The 22,195-nt window shown below is 38.2% G+C and overlaps 1 protein-coding gene across 1 annotated transcript in view; it reads left to right on the top strand.

The window, feature by feature from the left end:
* COBL (cordon-bleu WH2 repeat protein) overlaps window positions 1-22,195 on the top strand; it is a 160,640-nt gene that overhangs the window by 121,456 nt on the left and 16,989 nt on the right. Inside the window, exon 9 of the mRNA XM_026072101.1 lies at window positions 13,729-14,038. Within this exon, the coding sequence (XP_025927886.1) occupies window positions 13,729-14,038 (310 nt within the window). The remainder of the gene's footprint in view (window positions 1-13,728; window positions 14,039-22,195) is intronic.

The raw sequence follows: 22,195 nt of genomic DNA, 5'->3' as shown, positions 1-22,195 counted from the left end.
TGACTAAAGGTAGAGACATTTCTCTTCTTTTAATTTCCTTGTAGCCCGGTTCTGCAAGCCAAGTGGTCTGTGGATAAACTGCGAGTGTTTATTCTAAGTGAAACCGAATTCTCCGTTTTCCTCTTCCTCAGTCAGAATAAGAGAAGTAGCTCTGTGAGCCTTACCTTTAATAAATGGGCAGCATGTTAAACAGACCCTGTTGCCCTTGAGCTAGTGAAATTTGGAGAAACTGTTGCACCAATGCGAGTAGAGAGACTTGTGCTTTATCAGTAATGAGCTGGACTGAACATTAGTCTCCAGCCGCATGCACACATGTGGTTTGTGTGTGTACATGTGTTTTGGAACTTCAAACCAAGTTCTGCTTGATTTACATATAATGGGCCAAACCAAACTTGAAGGTTGGCATTTGAAATGGCGTGGGAATTTGTAGTGCAAGATCCTACTGATTCAAAGCAATCATTTATGCTGACAGCTACAGAAAGCAAATGGATGAAAATTTTTGTATTCTCTATTCCAGGTAGGTGATAATACCCATACCGAAGTGCTTGTCTGTCCTTAGAGATGCTCGTACTCAACTTTTCCTATTACAATTTCTAAGCCCATAAACACTCACTAAAATGACTGCCTGCTTTCTTCTAAGAAGTTGAGAATTCTGGCCATGCACATTCACTTCTGGGTTTTAGGGCCTGAGGGAGCAAAAGGCTGAGAGCAGAGACAGAGTCTCTTTTGTCAGCTCCTTTTGTGGATCCATAATTGGTTTTTGGCATGGAGCAAAGAATTACTTTCCAACCTAGCGTACCATAAGTAAAGGTGGGATGTAAGGGAGGACAAAGACCTACAGCAAAAGAAGATGGAGGAAAGAATGAGAAAGGAGAGCTATGGCTGACAAATATTTTTTCTTGTAAGGCTACTGTGATTAAAAGGTAAAAGTAAAGTTTCTAACAATATGGTAGTTTCTCATAAACAGGGAAGGAATGGTAAGGGAAAATCCACTCATTTGTTAAAGCAAACAAACAGAAAGGCCCAATTTTTTACATCAGTGAAAATTATTGATATCAGATTTTAAAAGCATGTAGGTTGGCAATTTGCTTCTTTTCTCTCCTTTTACTGTTCCTTTCCTCTATTTTTTTCACTTGACAAGAGGTTAAAAACAAAAGGGGGAAAAATATTTTTTCAGTTTGTAAAAACATGAAAACTAATTAGGAAATACTTTCAACACTTTTTCTTAATTAAATGAAAAAAGCAACCATCTCTATTTATAAGGTGTGTGTATATGTGTAACAGTCAGGACTTGAATATAAATTCAGTGTAAGAATTTTCTTTTCTTGGTTTTTGCTCATAAAAGACAGCATTTTGGAAGCTAAATGAACTTGTAGACTTGACTCGATATACAGAAGGCCTCAGAGTAGGCTGCTGAATACTCCAGAAGGGCCAACCTGTATCACTTCATTTTATTATTAGAAGTAAAAACTAAAGACTTTTGGGACTATTGCACGAATGCATGGTATGTTGGGTTTATTCTGAAACCCTTTTTGGATACTCAGTCTCTGGACATCAACAACCAGAAATGTCACAATTCTGTTTTAGCAGGTAAAACTTACCCCTTTCTCCTCCCAAAAAGAAAAGATTCTTTTCTTTTTGAAAAAGAAAAAAAAAATGTTACTTCAATTAAACACGTGTGAACATTTTATCAATTATTTATTATTCAAAAATAAATTTTATTTGAAAATGACTCTCTACTTGCCTTCTGAAAACTAAAACAATATGCTGATTAACTGGCCGGTCAGTTAAGAAGCATAGAACTTTCAGTGTCCAAGCTTTCCGAATGAAAATGTTTGTTTTTAAAAAAAAAAAAAAAGAGAGAGAGAGAGAGAGAGGCAAGCTTATAGTGTAATTTGCTTGTTTGCTCCACTCCCTTGCAGACATGCCCAGCTTCCTCTGTATCTGGCAACTTTCCTGTTCTGTATTCATCAAGCTAATCAATGTGATTGAGATGTTCCTCAGATGAAATCACTGATCTTCAGCCTCCTCCTACAAAGGTTGTAGATTGTACAAAGAGAAGGCTTTTCTTTGCTTTTAAAGTACACAAAATTTACATCGCTATTCTTAATATGCAGCTTTGGCAATGTATTGATTGAAAGTTTTTACACAAAAAATCCTTGCACAAGGAAACTCCTTGTGGTTTTTCCACAGAGTTAAATTAGTACCTGTAAGAAAATTAGCAGACTGAAACCACTGGAGACAGAAGTCTTTAAACTTGCTGGCTATAATATGAACAGTAATAAGAAACCTCTGGCTTGATTCTGTCCCACTCTGATAGAGGCCACCTTAAGGTGAGAGGACAGTTTTATACTCTCATGCTGAAATTATGAGCAATCACAAGGGTGAAGATAATGTTTCTAAGATACAGTAGCCAGTCAAATCCACTTAAAATTTTTCTGAATGCAATCCTTTTGTTTGTTTTTTTGTGACGTTTTGCGGGGAAATTTTTAATCTGTTCTTTGGGGTTTTTGAAATATTTCTGGAAGTGTTCTAACGAGTGTTTTCTTTATTTTCTTTTTTCATGGAAGCTCCTTTTTAATTAGAAAGGGATAAGGAGAAAAGAAGGATGGAGGAAAAAAAAACCAGAATCTTCACCTTCCTGCTTTTCAAAGCTAAAAAGGATGTTAGGATTGGGGATTTTTCCTTCTTTTCTTTGTTTTCTTCTTCTCCTCTCCCAGGCCCATCAAGCAATTCCTTAAGCATTTCCTTTGGACTTCTGCCTTAATGACTCTATTATCTGGTATCTAAAAAAATACCATGCTCTAGTTGAAGCTTTCCTACAGTTCATAGCATCTCTCTCTGCAGTATCTCTGGTAGATTATAAAGGGTGAGATTTTCTGGCAGCAGACACATAAATAAAGTCTCCTTACTCTGTCCTTCTACCTGCTCATGAAACTTTTGGAACTGAACTTTAAGACTGTTTTCCTTCCTGACTAATTCAGTAGAAATTGGCCAACAGGTTTAAAAGTTACTGAAGGGTTTCATAGACAGACTCATAAAGTCACTCACAGTGTGACCTTCTAAACTTATTTTCCTTAAGAGCTGAGGCTAAAAAGAAAGAAACTCAAAGACATTTACAATTTTCCCATTAGAAAGATGACCTTTTATGCTGATCCTATTCAGAATTAAGCCCATTAACTTAGGTAAAAGGTTCCCCAAACAAGCTTGTCTGTTTTCAGGATATGTTCATCCTAAACCTTCAAATTCTAGAAATGGCCCTGCTCCAGCAAAGCACTTAAGCATTCTAAATCAGATACCCTATTATATGGTATGCACATTATTATTGAACGCACTGTGTAAATGAGAGCCTTAAAATGCTTCACTTGAATTAAATGCAGACAAATTTTCCCTCTGGGGATTCCTCCCATGCAGGAGATACCTGCAGCTTTGCATTTTAATCAGTGAACAGTCCAATCCTGCTCCCCTTGAAGTCACTAGCAAAGCCCAGCTGATTCAATGGAAGCAGGATCTGATGCTGACAGAGCAAAATATGAAAAGAGAAAACTAAGAGAACTTATTCCTAGCGGGTGTTGAGGTGAGGACCTGTTACCAAGGAGCTTTTCTCATGTCAGAGTACTGTTCGGAGATGGCACTGCCATTAACATTTCACTACCTGCAAATCAGTAGAAAGTATAACTGCCAATTATAACTTTTGCATGTTTGCATTTCTCCCTCCCACTATTGCATTGTAATAGGGAAAAAAGAGACACAGGGCAGAGGACAATTGGTGAGATAATTGACTTCACAAGGGGACGATGAAAGAGTGGCCCAGTTCAGCGCTGGCTTAAGTATTCCCATCTCTGCTTACATTTGAACTGATCTGATCTAGTCTGTGTGCTGTCAAGGAGGATTGGTGGCATGGCAGCAGAGCTCTTCTCTGAACAGTCTGTACCCCAAGTAACCAACATCCAGAGCACTTCATGGTGCACTACGAGTAAAGATAGAGCCAGAATTGGTGCTCGTGATACCCTGCAAATGATTCCTGTCCTATGCAATGATTTCTTGTTTATGCCTGTGTTACCGGAAAAGAAGTCTGTCTCTTGCCATCCGTCCATGCAAGCAATTGCTTTAATGGGCTTCTGCAGTATGTCTGTGGCTCCTTGCTGACAGCGTAGCCCCAGGGTGCCCGGCCATGCATTACATGGTGAGTTTGCTTGGTACGCGCTGTCCTGGTCTGACTGTTCTCCTGACACGTGAGCCTGGTCTTCATGGTGACTAGGAAATGTCCTTTGCAAATGGCATAGATGCCCTCAAGAGGGAAGATCGTAAGAGATCTTCAGAGTCACTTGGTGTACCCTGGACCTCAGTTTTGATCTCATAGCTGCAAGAATAATTCTTTCTTCACTAGACAGTTTCAAAAGATAAAATGTTTTAGTGATGAGAGGTGCTGAGGTACTCTTAGCAGCATCTGTCCAGATAGATACTTTCATTTGCCTCATTGGAAATCTTACAGCCACAAGCAATATGATACCAGAGCAATCTAGTCTGAATGTGCAGCAAAATGTATAATAATTAAACATACACTCAGAAAAGAAGCATGCTTCTCTAGGTTAAAATATTCCTATAAATATAACTGCAAATGTAAACCATGAGCCAAAGTATATCTGAAAAGCCTGTTGTTGTTTCAGCTTTGGACAGGAAAGCAGGTGTTCTATTAATCAGAAGATCCTAGAGGAAAAGAGACAGTTAATGTAAATCAAAAGGAGTCAGAATAGAGCTTCATGTCTTCAGAGCACAGAGAAGTATGAAGATGTCTCCATATCTAAATTTGGAGCTAGCTGTTGAAAATCTTTTGTGAAGGTATTTATGTTATTGGTGGTTTGGCTGAAGCATGTTTTGGGCAATTAAATAGAATTATTTTGTGCCATCCTAATTGTAAGTTAGACAGGTGGTTTGTGCATGAAACATTTAATTTTCTCAGGGCTCTGTCTGACTTCAGATGATACTATAGATACTATTCTGTGCAAAGATAGAAGGTGATGTAAGGCAAAATGATGGGTGGACTGATGGAGGAACTGAAGAGCAGTATCGCAGTTCTGAATGGTGAAGAAGGGGGGGGGGGGGAACCAACAAAAGTAATAAATTGCCATTTTGTTAGCCACTCCGGTCTGGAGTTCACTGTTAACTGTTTGTATCAGGAAAAACTAGTGTTTGTTTCTATTAGTACCTAATAAATCTGCATTGGTAGGAATGTACTAAAAGCATTTTTTCTCATTTCTGCTCAAAAAGTGCTTAAAAGATTTGCTTACATGAGTAAGGCAAGTATATTTTGTCCCCATAAATAGAAAACAGCTGATCAAAATTTCTACTTAAATGCACGTAATTCCTAATGACTTCAGTAATAGATAGTTAATTGGAGATTGACCTGATTCTCTTCTACCCTCCCCCACTTTTAGATCGCTTTTATCAGAAATGAATACACCACAGTGAGCAGAATGATGCCTTTGTGATACAGAGTAATCTCTTCCCCCCCCCCCACAAGTGTGTGTGTGTGTGTATATATATGCATATGTGTATTTGGTTTAAGGAGGGCTTTTTGTATCTTCTTTGCTGAATTTGCTGACAGCTATTCTCTGGGGAAGGAAAGTATAATTACAGTGCAAATGTGTTTTATGTTCTTTTCTCTAGATTGTGCTAGAATTATGAAACTGTAGTAGAAATTTCATGAAATCGGTGACAATAGAGAAAAACGGTAAGGAGGATGAATTGACTAAAGCAGAATGCATGGGAGAAAGATGGTAAAGCTTAAAAAGTTGAGCAAATGGCCTTTTTTCTGTGGTCTTAAAATCACCTAATAAAATAGTGGTTTATTGCCTAGGTGCACTAATCACTTCTGATTTTAATCATTACATTGTATATACTTTCAAGTGATTTTATCAAGTCTGTAGTCTATTCTCAAAGGTGGCTCAAGAAAATGGAAATCACCTTCACAGTCCATTTGTTTAGCTTCTGCAATGTACTTGAATCAAAGCTGACCACCTCTATAAAGGATGCAGATTGCCAAAATCTATCACTTAAGGCTAATAATCATCAGCAAAATGTGGAGAGTGGTTTATTTCTCTGCTAGGTTTATTATATAGGGCAGTCTGTTTTTAGATCTAGGTTTTTCTATCCTACAAGGGCTTGCAAAGAGCCCTGTTATCAATCACTGCAAGTTACTAGTGTTGCATGTGATGATTTATAAAGTGCAAGTCTGAAGCCATCTATTACATACTCCTAAATATATTTCTATGTTGTCCTGCTCCTTTAACCTACGTTGTYGGCTTGTTCATGGTCTTTTGAACTGCATTGATTGGGCCCCTCTCCTCACAACTTAATAAAGGACCAAGCAGAGCCAGGGAGGTACCCAGCAGGTACTTCTAGGCTCCTGTCAACCCCAGATAGCGAATACCGGGGACTGCTATGAAAGTCTCTCCATCATACTTTATTGTGTATAAAAGGAACTGATGACTCACACTGCTGGCCTGTTTTTTAAAAATCTGTCCTTCTCCAAGTCAAGTGTCAATGTTGTTCAATTAATCAAAGGAAAGACCTACTTTCACAATCAATCCTTTTCCTGTCAAAGAGCATCTTGCTCTTTGTGTTCCTTTTGGGGGAATTGGGATCTATCATAAGTCTCATCCCCAAGAAAAAGGGAGGCTAGTTACTGGCTACAATGTGAGGGCATCAGAGCCTTCAAAGAATGCTTTTAAACAAGCATGAAACCAGTGAAGAGCAAGGTTCAAGAGAGTGCCAGGAGGAAAAACACAGTTTAGCAGCATTCTAGATCATATAGGCTTTGCAGAGGTCAGAGAGGTTTTTGTAGTCATTGAAAAAGGATTATGGGAAAGAAATAAGGATAATAAAGTCCTGTATGTTAATTTCCCCCTGTTTGGAAAATCTGTGTTGCGTTGGTTTGGAAATTCTTGTTTGTTTGCCTGTTTGGCAGCTGGGGAAAATAAAGATCTGAAATGAGAGAGGAGAGCAGCCATTTATTTGAAGTTTTAGTTTCCTGTAGGAGGCTTTGAAGAGCCAGTAGACAGACTTATCTAGTGCAGTTCTGAGACTTTGTAACCATTTTCAGCATATGTTTGAAAGGGAAATCAAATGTTCATGCACAGAATTTGACAGTCTTTTGTATGTGGGAAAAAACAATGAGAGGGAGTGGAATACTGTTCAATTCCTACTCCTTGGTTTCACTCCATCTTGTATTGTATTTGATTTAGGGAACTTTATTGCTAGAAAAAGCTTTTGCAACAATTACGGTAATACGTTTGTATCAACAAACAGCAGACAGGTTTAACCTCAAGAGAAATGCTTAACTAGCTCAAATTGGTAAAGGAGGTTAGATCAGTGCACATTGCATTTATTTTTCCTCCATAGGAGAGTAGACGCATATAGCTAGGATAACTGTGGTAGGCTTGAGCTTGACTATGGAAATGTCAAAGGTTTGCAGGGTGTATCTAATAATACTCCATATGTACCTTTCTGATGATATGTCTAGTGAGATATGTCCTTTGTGAGTCTTTTTGTTTTTTGCTGGTGTATAAAGGAAGGGATTTACTCCCAGTTTTAGGTTTTATGCAGTATGGATGACTGCAGTTAAAGAACCTGTTGGCACAAAAACATAAATGTGTGGCATAAGGCTAGGAAGGAGACTGAAAATATCTCATTATGTGAGAGCTGGGAGCCACATGCATGACTGCATGAGTCAGCAACACGCCCTGATGGTGATGAAGCTCTAACCACAAACTGGAGTGCACTAACGAGAGCTGTAATGAGGCCACATCTGTGTCTATTGTCCAAAAGTGGGTTCAGTTTGGGGTTCCCTGGAACAGGATGTTGACAAACCAGAGCAGAGGCAGCAGAGTCTGGAGCAGATGTACACAAAGGTTCTGGGGCAACGGGGCTTGTTCAGCCTGCAGAAGAGGAGGATAAGGAGGATTTAAATGATGTCTGGCATTTAAAGGAAGTGGAAGACAGAGCCAGATTCTTCTCAGAGGTGCCCAGCAAAAGGATAAGAGTCAACAACCACAAGTTGCAGCTATAAAAATTTTAATTTGGCTTAAGAAAAAATTACTTATGGAGAGAAATGTTAAACGTCACCCAGGGAAGGGGTCATCATTTCCTGGTGAGGCTGTGGAATCTCCATGCTTGCAGATTTTCAAAACTCATCTGCTCAAAGTCCTCAGCAACACCATCTAAGCTGGAAGTTAGTCCTACTTTGAGGAGAAGGTTGAACTAAATTATCTCCAGAGATTCTTTACAAATTTAAGCATTCTGTGATTCTACAAACTAACTGAACTGAGCCAACACTACACTGCCTGCATCCTCATTTTGGAGGAAAAAAAAAAAAGCCTGCTTCCTCATCTCAGCTTTTCCTGGAAGCCTCCAGTTTCTGCAGTGCAGTTACAGAAGCTGAGATAAAAGAATGTCTGGGCTTGATCTGTTCCCCACTCACCCCACCATTATCGTTAATGTATAACAGTGACCATTTCTTTTCTCTTTTTTTCTTTCAATTAAAAAACAAAAATCTGCATGTAGGCTCAGGTATGCTAAGAAACATACTGAATTAAAATGCCCTCAATTGCCATAAGTAGAAAGAAGTCAGCCCATTCAGTATTGTGCTTTAAATGCTTATTGAATGCTTTTGAATTCTTATCTATTGCTACAAGTTTGGGGGTTGATGAGCAAAATGAGTAAAATGTATCCAGAACACATTGTACCTGTGTAAAAACTCTTACGTTGATCTTGTGTTGTCCATTTTCATAATTTCTGTTAATTATTGGCCTAGTAAATGTTTTCTTTTTCCATTTCTTCCAGCAGACTTCTTCCAAGTGTCTGAAAAAATTTACGCTTTTAATACTAGTCTTTTGCGATGGTCCAACTTTTACAGCAGATGCAAATAACTAGAGCAGTATTTCTTTCTCTTACTAGAAGTTTTAAGTACTGTCAGTATAATAATTATGTTGTAATACTTGGGTTATAAGAATTAATTTTGTTTAACATCATGATGTTTTTAATATTTTTTACAACATTATTGTAGTAGACCATTTGAACTACAGCAAAACAATTTTACTCTATGGAGAAAAAAGTGGAACAGGTGATGAAAGAAATGTGAAAATAGTCGCTAACCTCTGAGCAAGAGCTGAAAGGAATTACAGGAACTCTGTGTCTCTAAAACTGTTACAGAGTCCCAGTTATTCACTATGTAGGAGTTAAATCAGCTATTACCTCTTTAAAAATGCATTTGGATTTGCTGTTTCTGTCATTATTGAATGTGGCAGTAGACAACCAGTAGTGTTGTAAAAATAGAGGGTCACAGAACTTAGCAAACAGTCGTAATTTGGAAAGTAAAGAATTGTGCCTTGTGCCGACTGGACTGAGGCAGAGTGTTGGCTTGAGCTTTAATAACATGGACCTCGATTCAGATTTCATAAGTCTGGGTAGGATATGCATCTTTTGAACACATTAAGTCTGGTTTTGATCTCATTCAAAGTCAATGGTGGTTATTTTCGTAGTAATTAAAGTGAGGATTTTACCTGCAATAGTCTTCACATACTGAATTTAACCTTCATTTCTGAAAGCGTTGATTAGCATTTAAACCAGGTGAGGTTTATCTCTCTACCCATCATTGGCATTCTCTGTGAGTAATGTGTACATACATGCAGTATCGAACTGTATGAACACAGGTATGATTCTTCTCAGCGTGGAGTTCAGTGGTGTCTTAATTACTTACAGCCTATTGAGATTAAAGCAACAAGATCCCTTTTGTGTTAAACAAGAAGCTCACATTCTTTACTGATGAGCTGTTCTCCTCTTTCCCTCTTGATGATCACAGGCAACATTTCTTAAAAACAACCCCCTCCGCTCCCCAGAAGAAAGCCTTTGTAACTTGTGGTTGACCTAATTGTGCAACAGCAGTGCTCTTACTGCTAAGCAAGGGGGATCCGGGGGATGGAACTAATTCAGGCTTTGCAGATTCTGCAACGTGCTGTATGATGTAGGTAAGCGGGAATGCAGGACGCTGGTGGGCACTGTCTCATCCCAGTTAGAAATGAGATGTCACACATAAATTTGAGTATGACTTGGAGACTACAAACCAAATTGCACTCCCCTTGCAACATAGCACCCCACCTGAAGCCAGTGGACTTGGTTACCTGTTACTGAAGGAAGAGCTTGGTATTTTTGTGTGTTTAGAAATGGACAGTCTTCTGAGCTACAGCATTGTTTTAGCAATGCATTAATGTATCTGTGGCAATCATTATTTGTGTGTCCAATCCTGAAGTACTTGTTTAGTATTCTATGCCTTACATGGATATTTTTTGCCTGCATAAGGTCTTGAAGATCAGAGACCATATCTGAAATCTTCTTAGTGTAATGACAGAGGAGAGAGACACAAATGCTGGGATTCTTCTACCAACAAATAACCTCAGTCAGCTGCCATCACACTGTGCTCAGTGTGTGGTGTTTTTCTGCTTCTCCCTCTGAAGAAAATTATGCAAAAGTTGCAAGGCAGAATCTCATCTACTACTACACATTAGCCAGTTCTCTGTGTAAAAATAGGGAAGGTATGAAAGATATTTTCTGACTCCCAGAGTCAGGACCACTCAGTAAGTTGAGCTAGGGTTTTTTTCATGTCATGTATCATTACCTTGTAAACTGTGTGCTCGTGCAACCCATCATCTTCAGTTCGCACTGGTGGAAACTTAATGAAGAGTATAGAAGGAAGAATAGAGTCTTACTTAATCTACCTAAGGATGTCTCCACTTTAGAACAATGGTATTTTCTTGCTGCTGTAAGCTGAAACAAGGTTGTTAACATGACGTATGACTTTAGTGCTCATGTTTTATGTGTGTACTCTCATGTTCAGGTGAGTAGTAGTGGAAATCTACTTATTCATTGTACTAATATCACAAAGTATATAGTGAACTGCTTTGACAAATTGATAGACTTGAAGAGAGGGAGATGTTTTGATTTTGTGTGAATTATTGAATAGAGAGATTCCTTTCTATATTGCTGTGCTTCAGAATAGAATTGCAGTTTAAGACATTGAATAAGGAAGATCTGCCATTGGATTGAATGATGCAGCTAGAGAGATCCAGAGCTAATGAATCAGTTCTCACGTAGACCCTGATAATACGAGAACTGGTTTTCATTTTGTTTGTTATTATATGGGAAGAAGGCGTGGGCAGGGGCTCTGCAGTTGAGCTTGCTGGATAAAATCAGTAAGAGAGTTTTGTTACTGCAATAGGCTAATAGGGTTGTGTGACCAAAAGGGACTAAATTCCTGACTGGGAAGGTGCAAGTTCTTCTATATCAGAAAATACTTGCAGGCAGGAGAGAAGAGGATCAGGAGATGAGAGAGACAGCTCAGGAGGAAAAACCTGCCATCCCAGTGTCAGGGACTGGAAGTAGGTAATACGTTACAAATCGTTGCCCCAGCTACACGTGAGGCTCATTAATGGCATCCTGGGGACAACAGATGTGGCCTTTATTATATAGAGGTCTCTTTGCATCAAGGTATACTGCATTGTGCATTACTTCGAAACTTTTCAAGTGCTCCTACTCTCTAAATTGCTTTCTTTGCTATACCATATCTCACTATGTGCTATTTTTAACATATTACAGCTTTTACTAACATTTTGGTGGTGGGTTGTTGTTGAGGTTTTTTGTTGTTTGTTTCATTGAAAACCAAGCACTATACACTGTTGTCTGTCTGTTTACTGTGTATTTTTGTGGCTGTGTACTGCTTGGTGATTAATGTCAAATAATTCTTATTTTTTCTTGATGTTGGTGTTTTCCTAACTATTATTCTGTCATGAACATACCATAATGCATTCAGTGACATGTRCTTAGTTCTTTTAATTGATATTTTTAGATGAAACAATCTCTTGGTTTAAATCTGGAACCTAGAGCTAATGTCGTAGAAAATAAGGTCAAAGAAATCAAGTAATGTTCCTTCCAAAGTCACAATAGAGTCTTTGTATCGTCTTCCATCATTAATATTGATGCTTGACAGCACTTACAACTTTAATTATATTTGTAACCCTATGAATTTTATTGCTTCTGCTGTCAGAAATCAATTTCAGAACTTAATGGCATCTTGTAACCTCAGTCAAGGAGAATGTTGGTTTGATTTTTATTTTAATTTTACTCAAAGCTTCACTGCTAAAGTGCATCTTAAAAAAATAATTTCTATGATACATCTTTTTCCTCTGACTTAAAGAAAATACTTCTGTATATGCAACATAATACAGATTTTTTTTTCTTCCCTATTGTTTTTACTGGCCTGTCAATTCATATATACTTCAAAAACTTACAAATTCTGACCCTACAAACAGCTAAGTGTATGCTTACTCATAATCATGCTTAGAGACCTGAGACTTCTCCTATAATTAACGTCTGCCACAAGTGTTTGCAGGATCAGGCCATAACGTATGTTGTTTAATCTTCCTTTTGCTTATTGAGGTTGAAGAAGAGAATGGAGCACATTCATAATTCCAAATAAACATTCATATTAGTCTTTATTGATTCCTTTTGATCAAAAGAAGTATGTTTGGGCTTGATTCTGTCTTCAGTCCCTCTGAAATTATTGACATTGTTGGGAGTTCCCCTTTAATGGCATAATTACAGGATGAAGTCCAGATTTATACATTTGCTAAGGGAAATAACAAAATTGTATTTTTCACAAAAAAAACCAAGCAATTAGCCGATAGGCACCAAATTAAAACAGCATGAAAAAATTTTACTGTGTCTGATCATGTCTCATCACTTGCAACTTTAACAGAGTTAAAGGTAAACATGGAAAGGTCATATCCCTTCATCTCCTTCCTTATAAACRACTGAAAAATGGAAAAGGTTCTGCTTTGTTTTAAGCACGATAGTGTCTACTTTTCTATAACACTTTTTAGTTGATTTTCTATGCTTTGCAAAGAAGGTGGTTGTTATTCTCCTCACTTAACACAGAGGAAATTGAAGAGTGGTGAAATAGTGATTTGCCCAGTGGGTCAGCAGTAGATCTAATTTACCAGTTCAGTATCCTAATTGGAAAATGCTGCCCATTTTTACCTCATTATAGACTTCTTATCAGAAATGTCATGATGTATCTGCCAGCATGTAAGAGGAATAATAAGATTATGTCATCAGAAGTGGTAATAGGAGTGAATTTTTTTATAGCACATCATTTAAACTTTGGTTTATTGTTGAGGTTGAATTTTGTTTCTGTCTTTGGTTTTTTGTTAGTTTTTATTTATCTCATTCCTACCAGCTCAGTTAAATTTACCTTTCTGGCCTTTAATTCCCCTTGAAGGCTCCCATTTCTCTAGTTCTCCAAGAAGCTGTCCCTGGAGAATTGTTTCTTCAGAGAAGGAAACAGATTTGATATGAATGTTATAAAACCAAAATTTTACAGGACAGGCAAGGCAAGCCACATTTCTAAAAGCAAAGAAGGACAAAATTTTATCATTTTGCAAATCATCTTTATCATGTATATAAATATTGAGCTCCATCCTACTGTTTCTAATGGAATTAATGTATTTTTCTCCAACTACAAAGGAATGTATGTTGTAGAAATATCTGAAACTGATGAAATCAATGGCAAAACACCTATTGAGTTCAGTGGGTTCAGGATCTCACTCTTGGTGGTTTGATTTATTTACTAGTGAGTTTCAGCTAACTTTTTTTTTTTTGCTATATTTCATTCAGAGAGCCTGCTGCCTGCACATGATAATATTTATGTAGTTGATGATGTGGTTCTGGAGCTGTCAGAGGTAGAAGAAACAGCATCAGAAAGCAGCTGTTTTGCATCTGAGGACACCACCGAAGACTCAGGTGTCGTGAGCTCCCCATCAGATATTGTATCTTTGGATTCGCAAAATGACAGTATGAAGCTGAGAGACAAGTGTGTCAATGGCTTCATGGACTCCGCTGAGGCAGACACGACGTATGGCAGAGACGTGTGCCCTGTCAAGAATGCCTACTGTGAGAACATGGGATCTGACAGTGCTCCAGAGAGGTAAAAATCCATTTGCAACCGACTCTTTGAGAATATCTTGCATGTCCCCCTTGTAGGGGGAATCACTTAACAAAATCAATGTCTTCTACTTTCTTCTGCCCTTTCATAAACCAATACCAATGCCAAGTGACTCCTCCCGATGAAAAAGCTCAGTGCCAAATCCCCTCCAGTGGCATACTTGTAGCAACAGGCAAAGGTCACTTTTCTGTTTGAACTTGTAGTTACATTTCTTGCACAAGGCCACTGCCCTCCAGAGTTAATTTTTCCAAGAAGTCTGAAATAATTTTGTTAGAGTTTGGTTTGTTCTGTAGTACTGATAGCATATGAGGTACTTAAAATTTTACTGTATGTTGATCTAGAAAAATTACATGCAGGTACAATTTAGGATTTGATTTATGTTTGTGTGTGTTCATATATGTTCAACCGATGCTAATCTCCACTGCTGTTATACCTATGGTTTTCTTTTCAGCATATTCCCCCCTCTTTTTTTTTTCATAAATAAACATTTTCCTGAAGTTTTTGCAAGAAAATACAAGAACCTGGAATTTAACTGGAAACTGCCTGCAAGCACAAGTGACTCTGACACTGTTTGTTTGCCAAAACTCACATAGCTGGTGGCAGGGCTGCAAAGGGAACCCAAAATTTATAGGACTTTGCAAATACAAACTGGCCAGATAGGAAGCTGTGCCTCTAGCAAGGAGGGTGGCCTGGTGGTACTGACAGGGATCCACTCTGTGTGACGCTGCAGGGTCATGGGATAGGGGCCAGAAATACCTCTGAATTCTCAGTTGACACAAAGTCTGTGCTTTCTGGTCTCTCTCCATTCAGCTGCTAATCTGTAGCCCCTTCATAAGAGTATGTATCATGACCTAGTTATTTCCTTCCACACATTTCTGAAGGAGAACTTCATTTTGGATCATGCAGCAGGGGATGAATTAGGCCAAAGTCAGTATTTACCCTATTGGAATGATCTCAGGGCTTTTCTTTTCCCATCAGTGTCAACAGGGACAAGGTCAAGTCTCATTTAGATACTTGCTTAACAATGCATTCTTCCCTGTGGTTTGGCCTTTTACAATTTCTTAGATCCTTGTGCAGTGTCTATATGGAGGCTTATATAGGCTAGACTAATGTAGTAGCTACAATTAACATTCCAGACCTGATCCAAAAAAAGCAACCTATTAATTTCAGTAGACATAGATCAGGCCTTGTAAGATAATTAAGCAATCCCAACTTTCCTCAAAACTGCAGGATCCAAACTGGAAAAAACACATGCACATCCAGGAAAAATAATAAAAGTTACCATAATGTTCAATAAAGGCATCAAAGCAATACCCTATAAGAACACTCCTAATCAGTGGAAAATATTTTGGACTTGTTCTGTATTTTAGTGCAATAAGCGACACGCTAGCTCTTGAAAGTCAGTGTTTTCCACATCTTTCACATCAGTGAAAGATAGACATTTTTTTCATTGCATTGAGATTTACCTTTGCTCCACAAACATACAAAATTTTTAATAATAGCGTATGCACAGTACAGACAAAGGGACAATGAGACCAAATATGCCCTTAGCAACTTTGCACATGACACTGACTTGGGGGAATGCTTCACGGGCTGGCGGGCAGGATGGCGATTCAGAGGGATCTTGCCAAGCTGGAGGAATAGATGAACAGAAGCCTCACAAGGTTCAGCAAAGACACTTGTAAAGTCCTGCATCTGGAACAGAATAATCCCATGCGATGGGATAGGCTCGGGACTGGTTAACTGGGAGCAGCTGCCCAAAAACAGAGCTGGGGCTCCTAGTGGACAAGTTGCCCACTGTGTCCATCTCAATGAGTGTCCAGCTGTGAGTTGGCTGTGCGCCCTTACAGTGATAAAACATGAGCACAGTGATGAAGGGTAATGCAGCGTATTGGGCTGCAAGAGCACAGCTATCACACAAGGGAACTGCCAGAGAGGTTGAGAAATCTCCATGCTTGGAGATTTTCAGAACTCAACTAGACAAAGCCTTGGACAGTCCCATCTAACTTTGAAACTGGCCCTGCCTGGAGCAGGAGGTTGAACTAGATGGCCTTCAGGGGTAATTTCTAAGCTAATTTTTTTCTGTGATTTTTATCATTCTAAATATTCTGTGTTTTTCTCATGTCTCCATAATTAAAGAGGAGAGTTTTTAGGCAGAAATAGGAGGCAGTTATTGTCATTCAGAGTGTGAGATTATTTTTCATAAACTGTGGGGTTTTTTTAGGCTCTGGGACAGCAAAATTATTTCAGATCAACTTTAGGGCGTAGCAAATCGAATTTGTGACTGATTTTAGTCTTCTGGCAGCAACCATTTAGACTGCCACAACAGAGATGCTGATAGTATTATCTTTTAAGTGTTTGTTCTGAATGTGCCAGCAATGTTTGGAACTAAATCCCGTTCCACTCCTAACCTATGTTTGTAAACAAACCAGCTTTGAAAATTGTGCTCTTTTAACTCTTTTTGAGGTCAAATTGCTAAGTTTTCAAAAACCACTTCCTAAGTGCAGAGGGAAGAAAACAGGGATTTTTTTTAAAACCTATTTGTTTTAGGTAAAAAATATTGGTAACAACCTATATATTTTTAAGCCTATTTAAAAATGAAAATCTTGTTTTAGTGGGGTTTGAATCAGTTCTGAGTACAATTTTGAGCATAGCCAAATCTGGAGAACATCAGTTTCAAAGTTTTGCTGTCTTAGCCCCCCCAGCCCACTGGTAAAATCTTTTGGGAGCTCTGAGATTGTATGGGGTTCTTCTGATGAACAGGGATTACCTTCAGGGCCAAACCAACCTTCTGAATCCCCAGTCAAGTTAAAATGTGTCGTTCATGTGAGTAACTGATATCATGCTATACAGAGTTTTAAGTATGTTTCATAAGCTACAAAACTTCAAGGAAAATTATACATGTAGTTTAATAATTCCTTATGTTCTGCCAGTCCACGTACTAAGATCAAACTCAATTCTAAAAGGAAGATAAAGATATTTGGAGAACATGGCATGACTGAAAGTAACAGTAGTTAGCAGCAATGAATCAAGTGTCCTCCTTGAGTCTGAGCTCCACTGAAGCCAGAAATTTCATTTAGGGACTAACTGGGACCAGTGTACAGAAAAAGGTTAATAAAAGTAACAGAGATATTTAGCTTATCATTGTAAATGGTAAAGCTGACTGAAATCTGGGCTTAGCATTGTCCTGTGAAATAACTAATTCAAGCATTTCTAATTCTTTATATTAAAAACATATACTGTGTGAGTAATAAAAAGTACTATTAAAGTAGAAGCAAATAATATTTAGAGGGGGACAATGCTTTAAAGAAAGCACAAGTGCTATTTTGCAAGTGCATTGTGAAGAACCACAGTGAAGAGAAGATTCAGGTCTAAAGGTCTTATGTAGGTTTATTCCAGAGGTTCAGTCTGTGCGCCAAGGGATCATCAAGAATATTTTGCCGTGATGCTTACTTCGGTTAATTGTGTATTTATTTTTAATTGATTTTTCTGGAATTGTATAAGCCTGGGTGGTCTCTGTGTAGCAGAATTGCCTGACAGCCATAGAAAATCACAGAAGAGAATTTTGGCCAGGGTCTGCACCTCACTCCTCTGCTACTGAAGTCGAGGAAAGCTGTGAGCACTTAAGGGTACACTCTTCAACATGCAGTGGATTTGTCTGTTCATAGCAGCGTAATAACGTGGCGAGATCAGAAATTGCCCATAGCACTGGCTTTGCACACGCAGAGCACAAAAGCAGAACAGAGATTTACAGAAGAAGCCCTCCAATTCCAGGGGTTTCCAACCAGGTCTTCCCACATGCTCTTGTCTTCTAGTACATGGAGCAACTGGCAGGCATATTCTTCTTTTTATTTTGTTTTGGGATATTTTGTTTAAGTAATTGTAATCCAAATATGCATAGATAGGTAGAGCATCAAATCAAATGTCAAAAGACTTTAGGTCTGCCCTTGGCTTTGCCTCTCACCTATTACACTGCCTCTGTCTCCCTCTGCCTCTGATATTCCCTGCAGCTGCTTATTGTTTTCACACAGCTATCGTATCTCATGGTATGTTTGTGTAGTGCCTGGTAGAGCAGGAGCCTCATCGCAGCTGGAGGTGCGAAGGGCTGCCACTGTATGAATAATTGACTACGTGCAACGTTTGACTGTGAACGTTTTAATATTAACTGCTGACTGAACGCTGTTCAACATGGTTTTCTTTCTTCATATCCTTCCTTACAGCTGATATCTTTGCGTTATGTATCTGTTCAACAAATTTTAATATATAGTGTTAAATGAGTAACAAGAAAACCACAGAGAAGCTGAAATGTTACTTACGTAGCAGTAAACACATCTCATGATCTCACACTGTTGCAACTCCTGTCCTCCCATACCCCCTCCTTTCCCATCCCATGTATGGTGTCATCATGCAAGCTCCTTGGGGCAGGGATCAGTCAATTTTATATGCCTATAAAGCATCATGCACACTTACTGTCTGGAGCTGTATAAGTAATTACACATTAAAAATTATGTTAAAATAATATTATTAGGAATGCTAAGTCACGCGCTCAAAGATAGGTAACATTAATATTAAAGCTGCCTGTGTAACGTTAATTTTCCCCCCCTTTGTGCAGTATGATAAAGTTGGTAGTTATGTGATCACATTCTGTTTTGTTTTATTTTCTCTAGGTTTCAGAGCTCAATTAATGGAATAGGTATACCACAGTTTGCTCTCAGTTCAAACTCTGTTCTGGAGACAGGACTATTTAATTTYCTCTTGGTTTTTCTATCTTACTCGTCACACTAGTATCCATGTGCCATACAGACTGTAATTTCTCCTCGCAGTATTCATGTGAGCTGAAAAGGTGGTGTTGCTATTTTAGAGAGGAGAGTTGAGGCACAGAGAGTCAAGACAGTCCAGTGACCAGTTAGACCACACACGATCCATTTTTGCAGAGAATTAAGCATTATATAGCACTTCAGGTTTCAGAATGGACCTCTCCGTGTCTTCCAAATGCTGTTCTTGGGATTCATTTGACCATTTTGGCTCAATAAAAATAACAGAATAATGAGGATCATGATAAAAATTGTCACGCTTGGACTGCCACCTAGGAAAAAGGTATAATTTCCCAAAGGTGTGAGCAACTGAAATTAGGGTTTTATAGGTAGCCTTAATAGTAGGTGGTTCTGTCAGCCTCACACAGAGCAGTACAAACATTTTAAATCATAAAATATCTTTAATTTAATTTCTTTAATTTATTAAAATATTTTAAAGTATTTTTAAATGTAAAAGGAATATGCTTGTTATAAAGGTAAATAAATACCGCATTATAGATTGTGACTTGACTGGGAAAAAAGATAAATACCTTTCTGAGGTCTTGATTTACTCCCATAATTTACTGTTCTGGTAGACAGGAATGAGGAATATTTTTTCAGGTAAAGTTAATTGAGGGCATGGGGGGGGGTCCTTACTTCAGTCACTTAATGTTCTTGATATAGGTAGGGAGAATCTCATATTCTCTCTTTTTCTTGACAGAATTTGTTACATTTGGCTCTGATTCTGGTAGCCAAAGCTATTGTGAGGAGAAAGAAAAGGATCTTTCTTGTTAGCAACCTGAGAAATATTTGCTGTTTGTTATAAAACTTCTAGTTTTTTGATGACTGAGTTTAAAACAAAATCTGTTGAAAGGATAGAGGTAGATGAATTTTTTTCTACTTAATTTTGAGTCCATTCAAATTCAAAAGTTACAGGGTTTTGTATTTCACTTAGGAAAGACAGGAGGGAAAGAGAAGTTGGTAGTTGGAGGAATTTAATGATGAAACTGGTCACAGGAAGAAAAATATAATACTGCATGGAGAAAGGCAGACAGGAAGGAAAGACAAAAACTCTAGAGAAAAATAGCAATGTATTATATATAATGTATATGTGCGTGTATATGCACAAACCCGTTCTATATAATTACCTGTCACAGCAATCTTTGGAAAAGATGGGAAAGATTTATTCTGTTGTTTCTACATAGGACAGGTTTTATTTTAGCTGGGTAGACATGTGTTTTACTTTATTGAAAATAGGAATGTACTTTTAAGGGGAAGGATGGAAGAGAAAGGGTTAAAGTAACAGGGAGAAGAACTTCAGGGATGAAAAATTACTTAATTAGGACCCAGATGTCTAACAGATTTGCAAGCCTCTGTTTCTTATACAGTTTTGCTAATTTCCTTCCTTATCTCTGGCTTTCCCTTTCCCTTTGTCCCAGAAAACTCTTTACAATCTGGACATTTTCATGCACTTTTTTGCTGGCAGATGTTCGTGTAGGGAAGATACTGATGATGATATGGTTAAGTAAAAGATATTCACAGACATTAGAGCAAGAATCCAGATTAGCCTTCCTGTTAAATTCATCCACGGGAAAAATGCCTTATACTTTGGAACTATAGAATATTTTACGTATTAGGGAGCAGATTCAGTTGCTAAAGGTGTAGTGTTGGGTTCCAGGAGAGAAAGATTCTCGTCCTTGCTCTTTCTCATATTTTTCTGTGTAAACCAAGAGATATTATTTAAGCACACTGTGCTGGTTTTTAACATGCAGTGTTATTTCTCAGAGGTGATATTGCTGAATTACAAGCTGATCCATGTTAGTCCAGTTTATTGGTTATTGCTGGCCTTGTGGGCAATCCTGTCTGTTGCCTTTTCCGTTGTGAAGTTGCTGCAAGAGCCCCATGTGTGGAGGTGGAAGAGTGGGGGCATTTTTCTGGCTGATAGAAATTGTAAGCTGTAGCTTACAGAGTCGATGAGAGGACCCTGAGACTGACATATGTCTGGGGGCTCTGAAAGCTTAGATCACCCTGCTAAGTAACAAGCTTAGAGATTTCTAGCATTAAGGCTCTCAAAAACACAAAGCAATGCTATAAATATGCAAAACCATTTTCATTTGCTTTCTGTTTAGGTTTTTGACCAGTAACCACAAAGAAGATATATAAAAGAACCATAAACTTAGCTGCTGCTGAAATACTGTTTCATTTTCCTCCTCATCTATGTCTGCAAGTTTGTATTTTAATCAGGTGGTATTATATCTGAAGGCAGTACTGGACCTATATATTCTAGGACTGGAAAACAGATTAATTCAGTCTGTGATGATTTTTATTCAGCTCAGATATAAATGCAATCTAAAGACCATTGTAAGTATGATTCTATCCAACAGAACTCAAAACAGAACATAAGCTAAAAAACTTGGTATGGCAATGATATCTGTACCTTGCTCTCAAAAATGTGCAGCTTTTTCTTTTGTCACTCAGTCAAGGACATAAAAAGGAAGGTTATGTGGCTTTCAAACAGAATATGACTCTTGACTTTTTCCTTTCCCTGCTTGCTTGCCACTTGCAGAAATCTTACTTCAAAGACAAGACTTTGTTATCTAACCAGTCCTAAGTGGGATGTTCTTTCCAGTACATTAACAGTCTACATTATGGCATTTTAATGGGCTTTGGTCATATGAAGCTAGCACATTAAAACTTTATCCTTAAGTTCACAGGAGGCAGCAGAAGAAGAGGATCTCATTGGTCAAGTCATAGCTCAGGGTATCAGAAAGTCTGCCACTTACACTAGCTGCTGATCTGCAGCCATTATAGAAAACAGAGAAGAAACAAAAGAGAGAACAGAAAAAAAACAGAAAAGAGAACAAAACAGAGCAGAGAAGACAGAAAAGAGAAGAGAGGAGGAGAGGAGAAAGAAAAGGAAAGAAAAAGGAAAAAGTCGTCTAGCCTAAAAAAAGGAAAGGTTGGAAAAGTGGTCCCTAAGGCTTTGTAAATTATTGACTATTGTGAAAAGCAGTTACCTCCACTTTTGAAGAGTACTTTGCTACATCAATCAAAAAAACAAATCTGTGAACTCTTTGAGATTATTCAGTGTCATCTTTGTGACCTGGCTGAATAGAAAGCCATATTCAAGAAGGATGAACTTTCAGATATACTTTCTTCAATTTAAATACATTCAGCATCAGTCTCTTTTTCTAACATCCACCATGATACACACCAGTGAGAAGCATTTCTCTATCCAGCACTTAGGCAAGAGGAGAATAATGTGGATCTGTTTTGCAAAGGAGGAGTTTGGGTACATACAGGTGGATTCCCCAGTACCAGACTGCAAGCACTGTCAGAGCTGGGA

The sequence above is a fragment of the Apteryx rowi genome, unplaced genomic scaffold (genome assembly GCF_003343035.1).
Source record: "Apteryx rowi isolate R43461 unplaced genomic scaffold, aptRow1 scaffold_337, whole genome shotgun sequence".
Lineage (NCBI taxonomy): Eukaryota > Metazoa > Chordata > Aves > Apterygiformes > Apterygidae > Apteryx > Apteryx rowi.
This window is presented reverse-complemented; position numbering and strand designations above follow the sequence as displayed.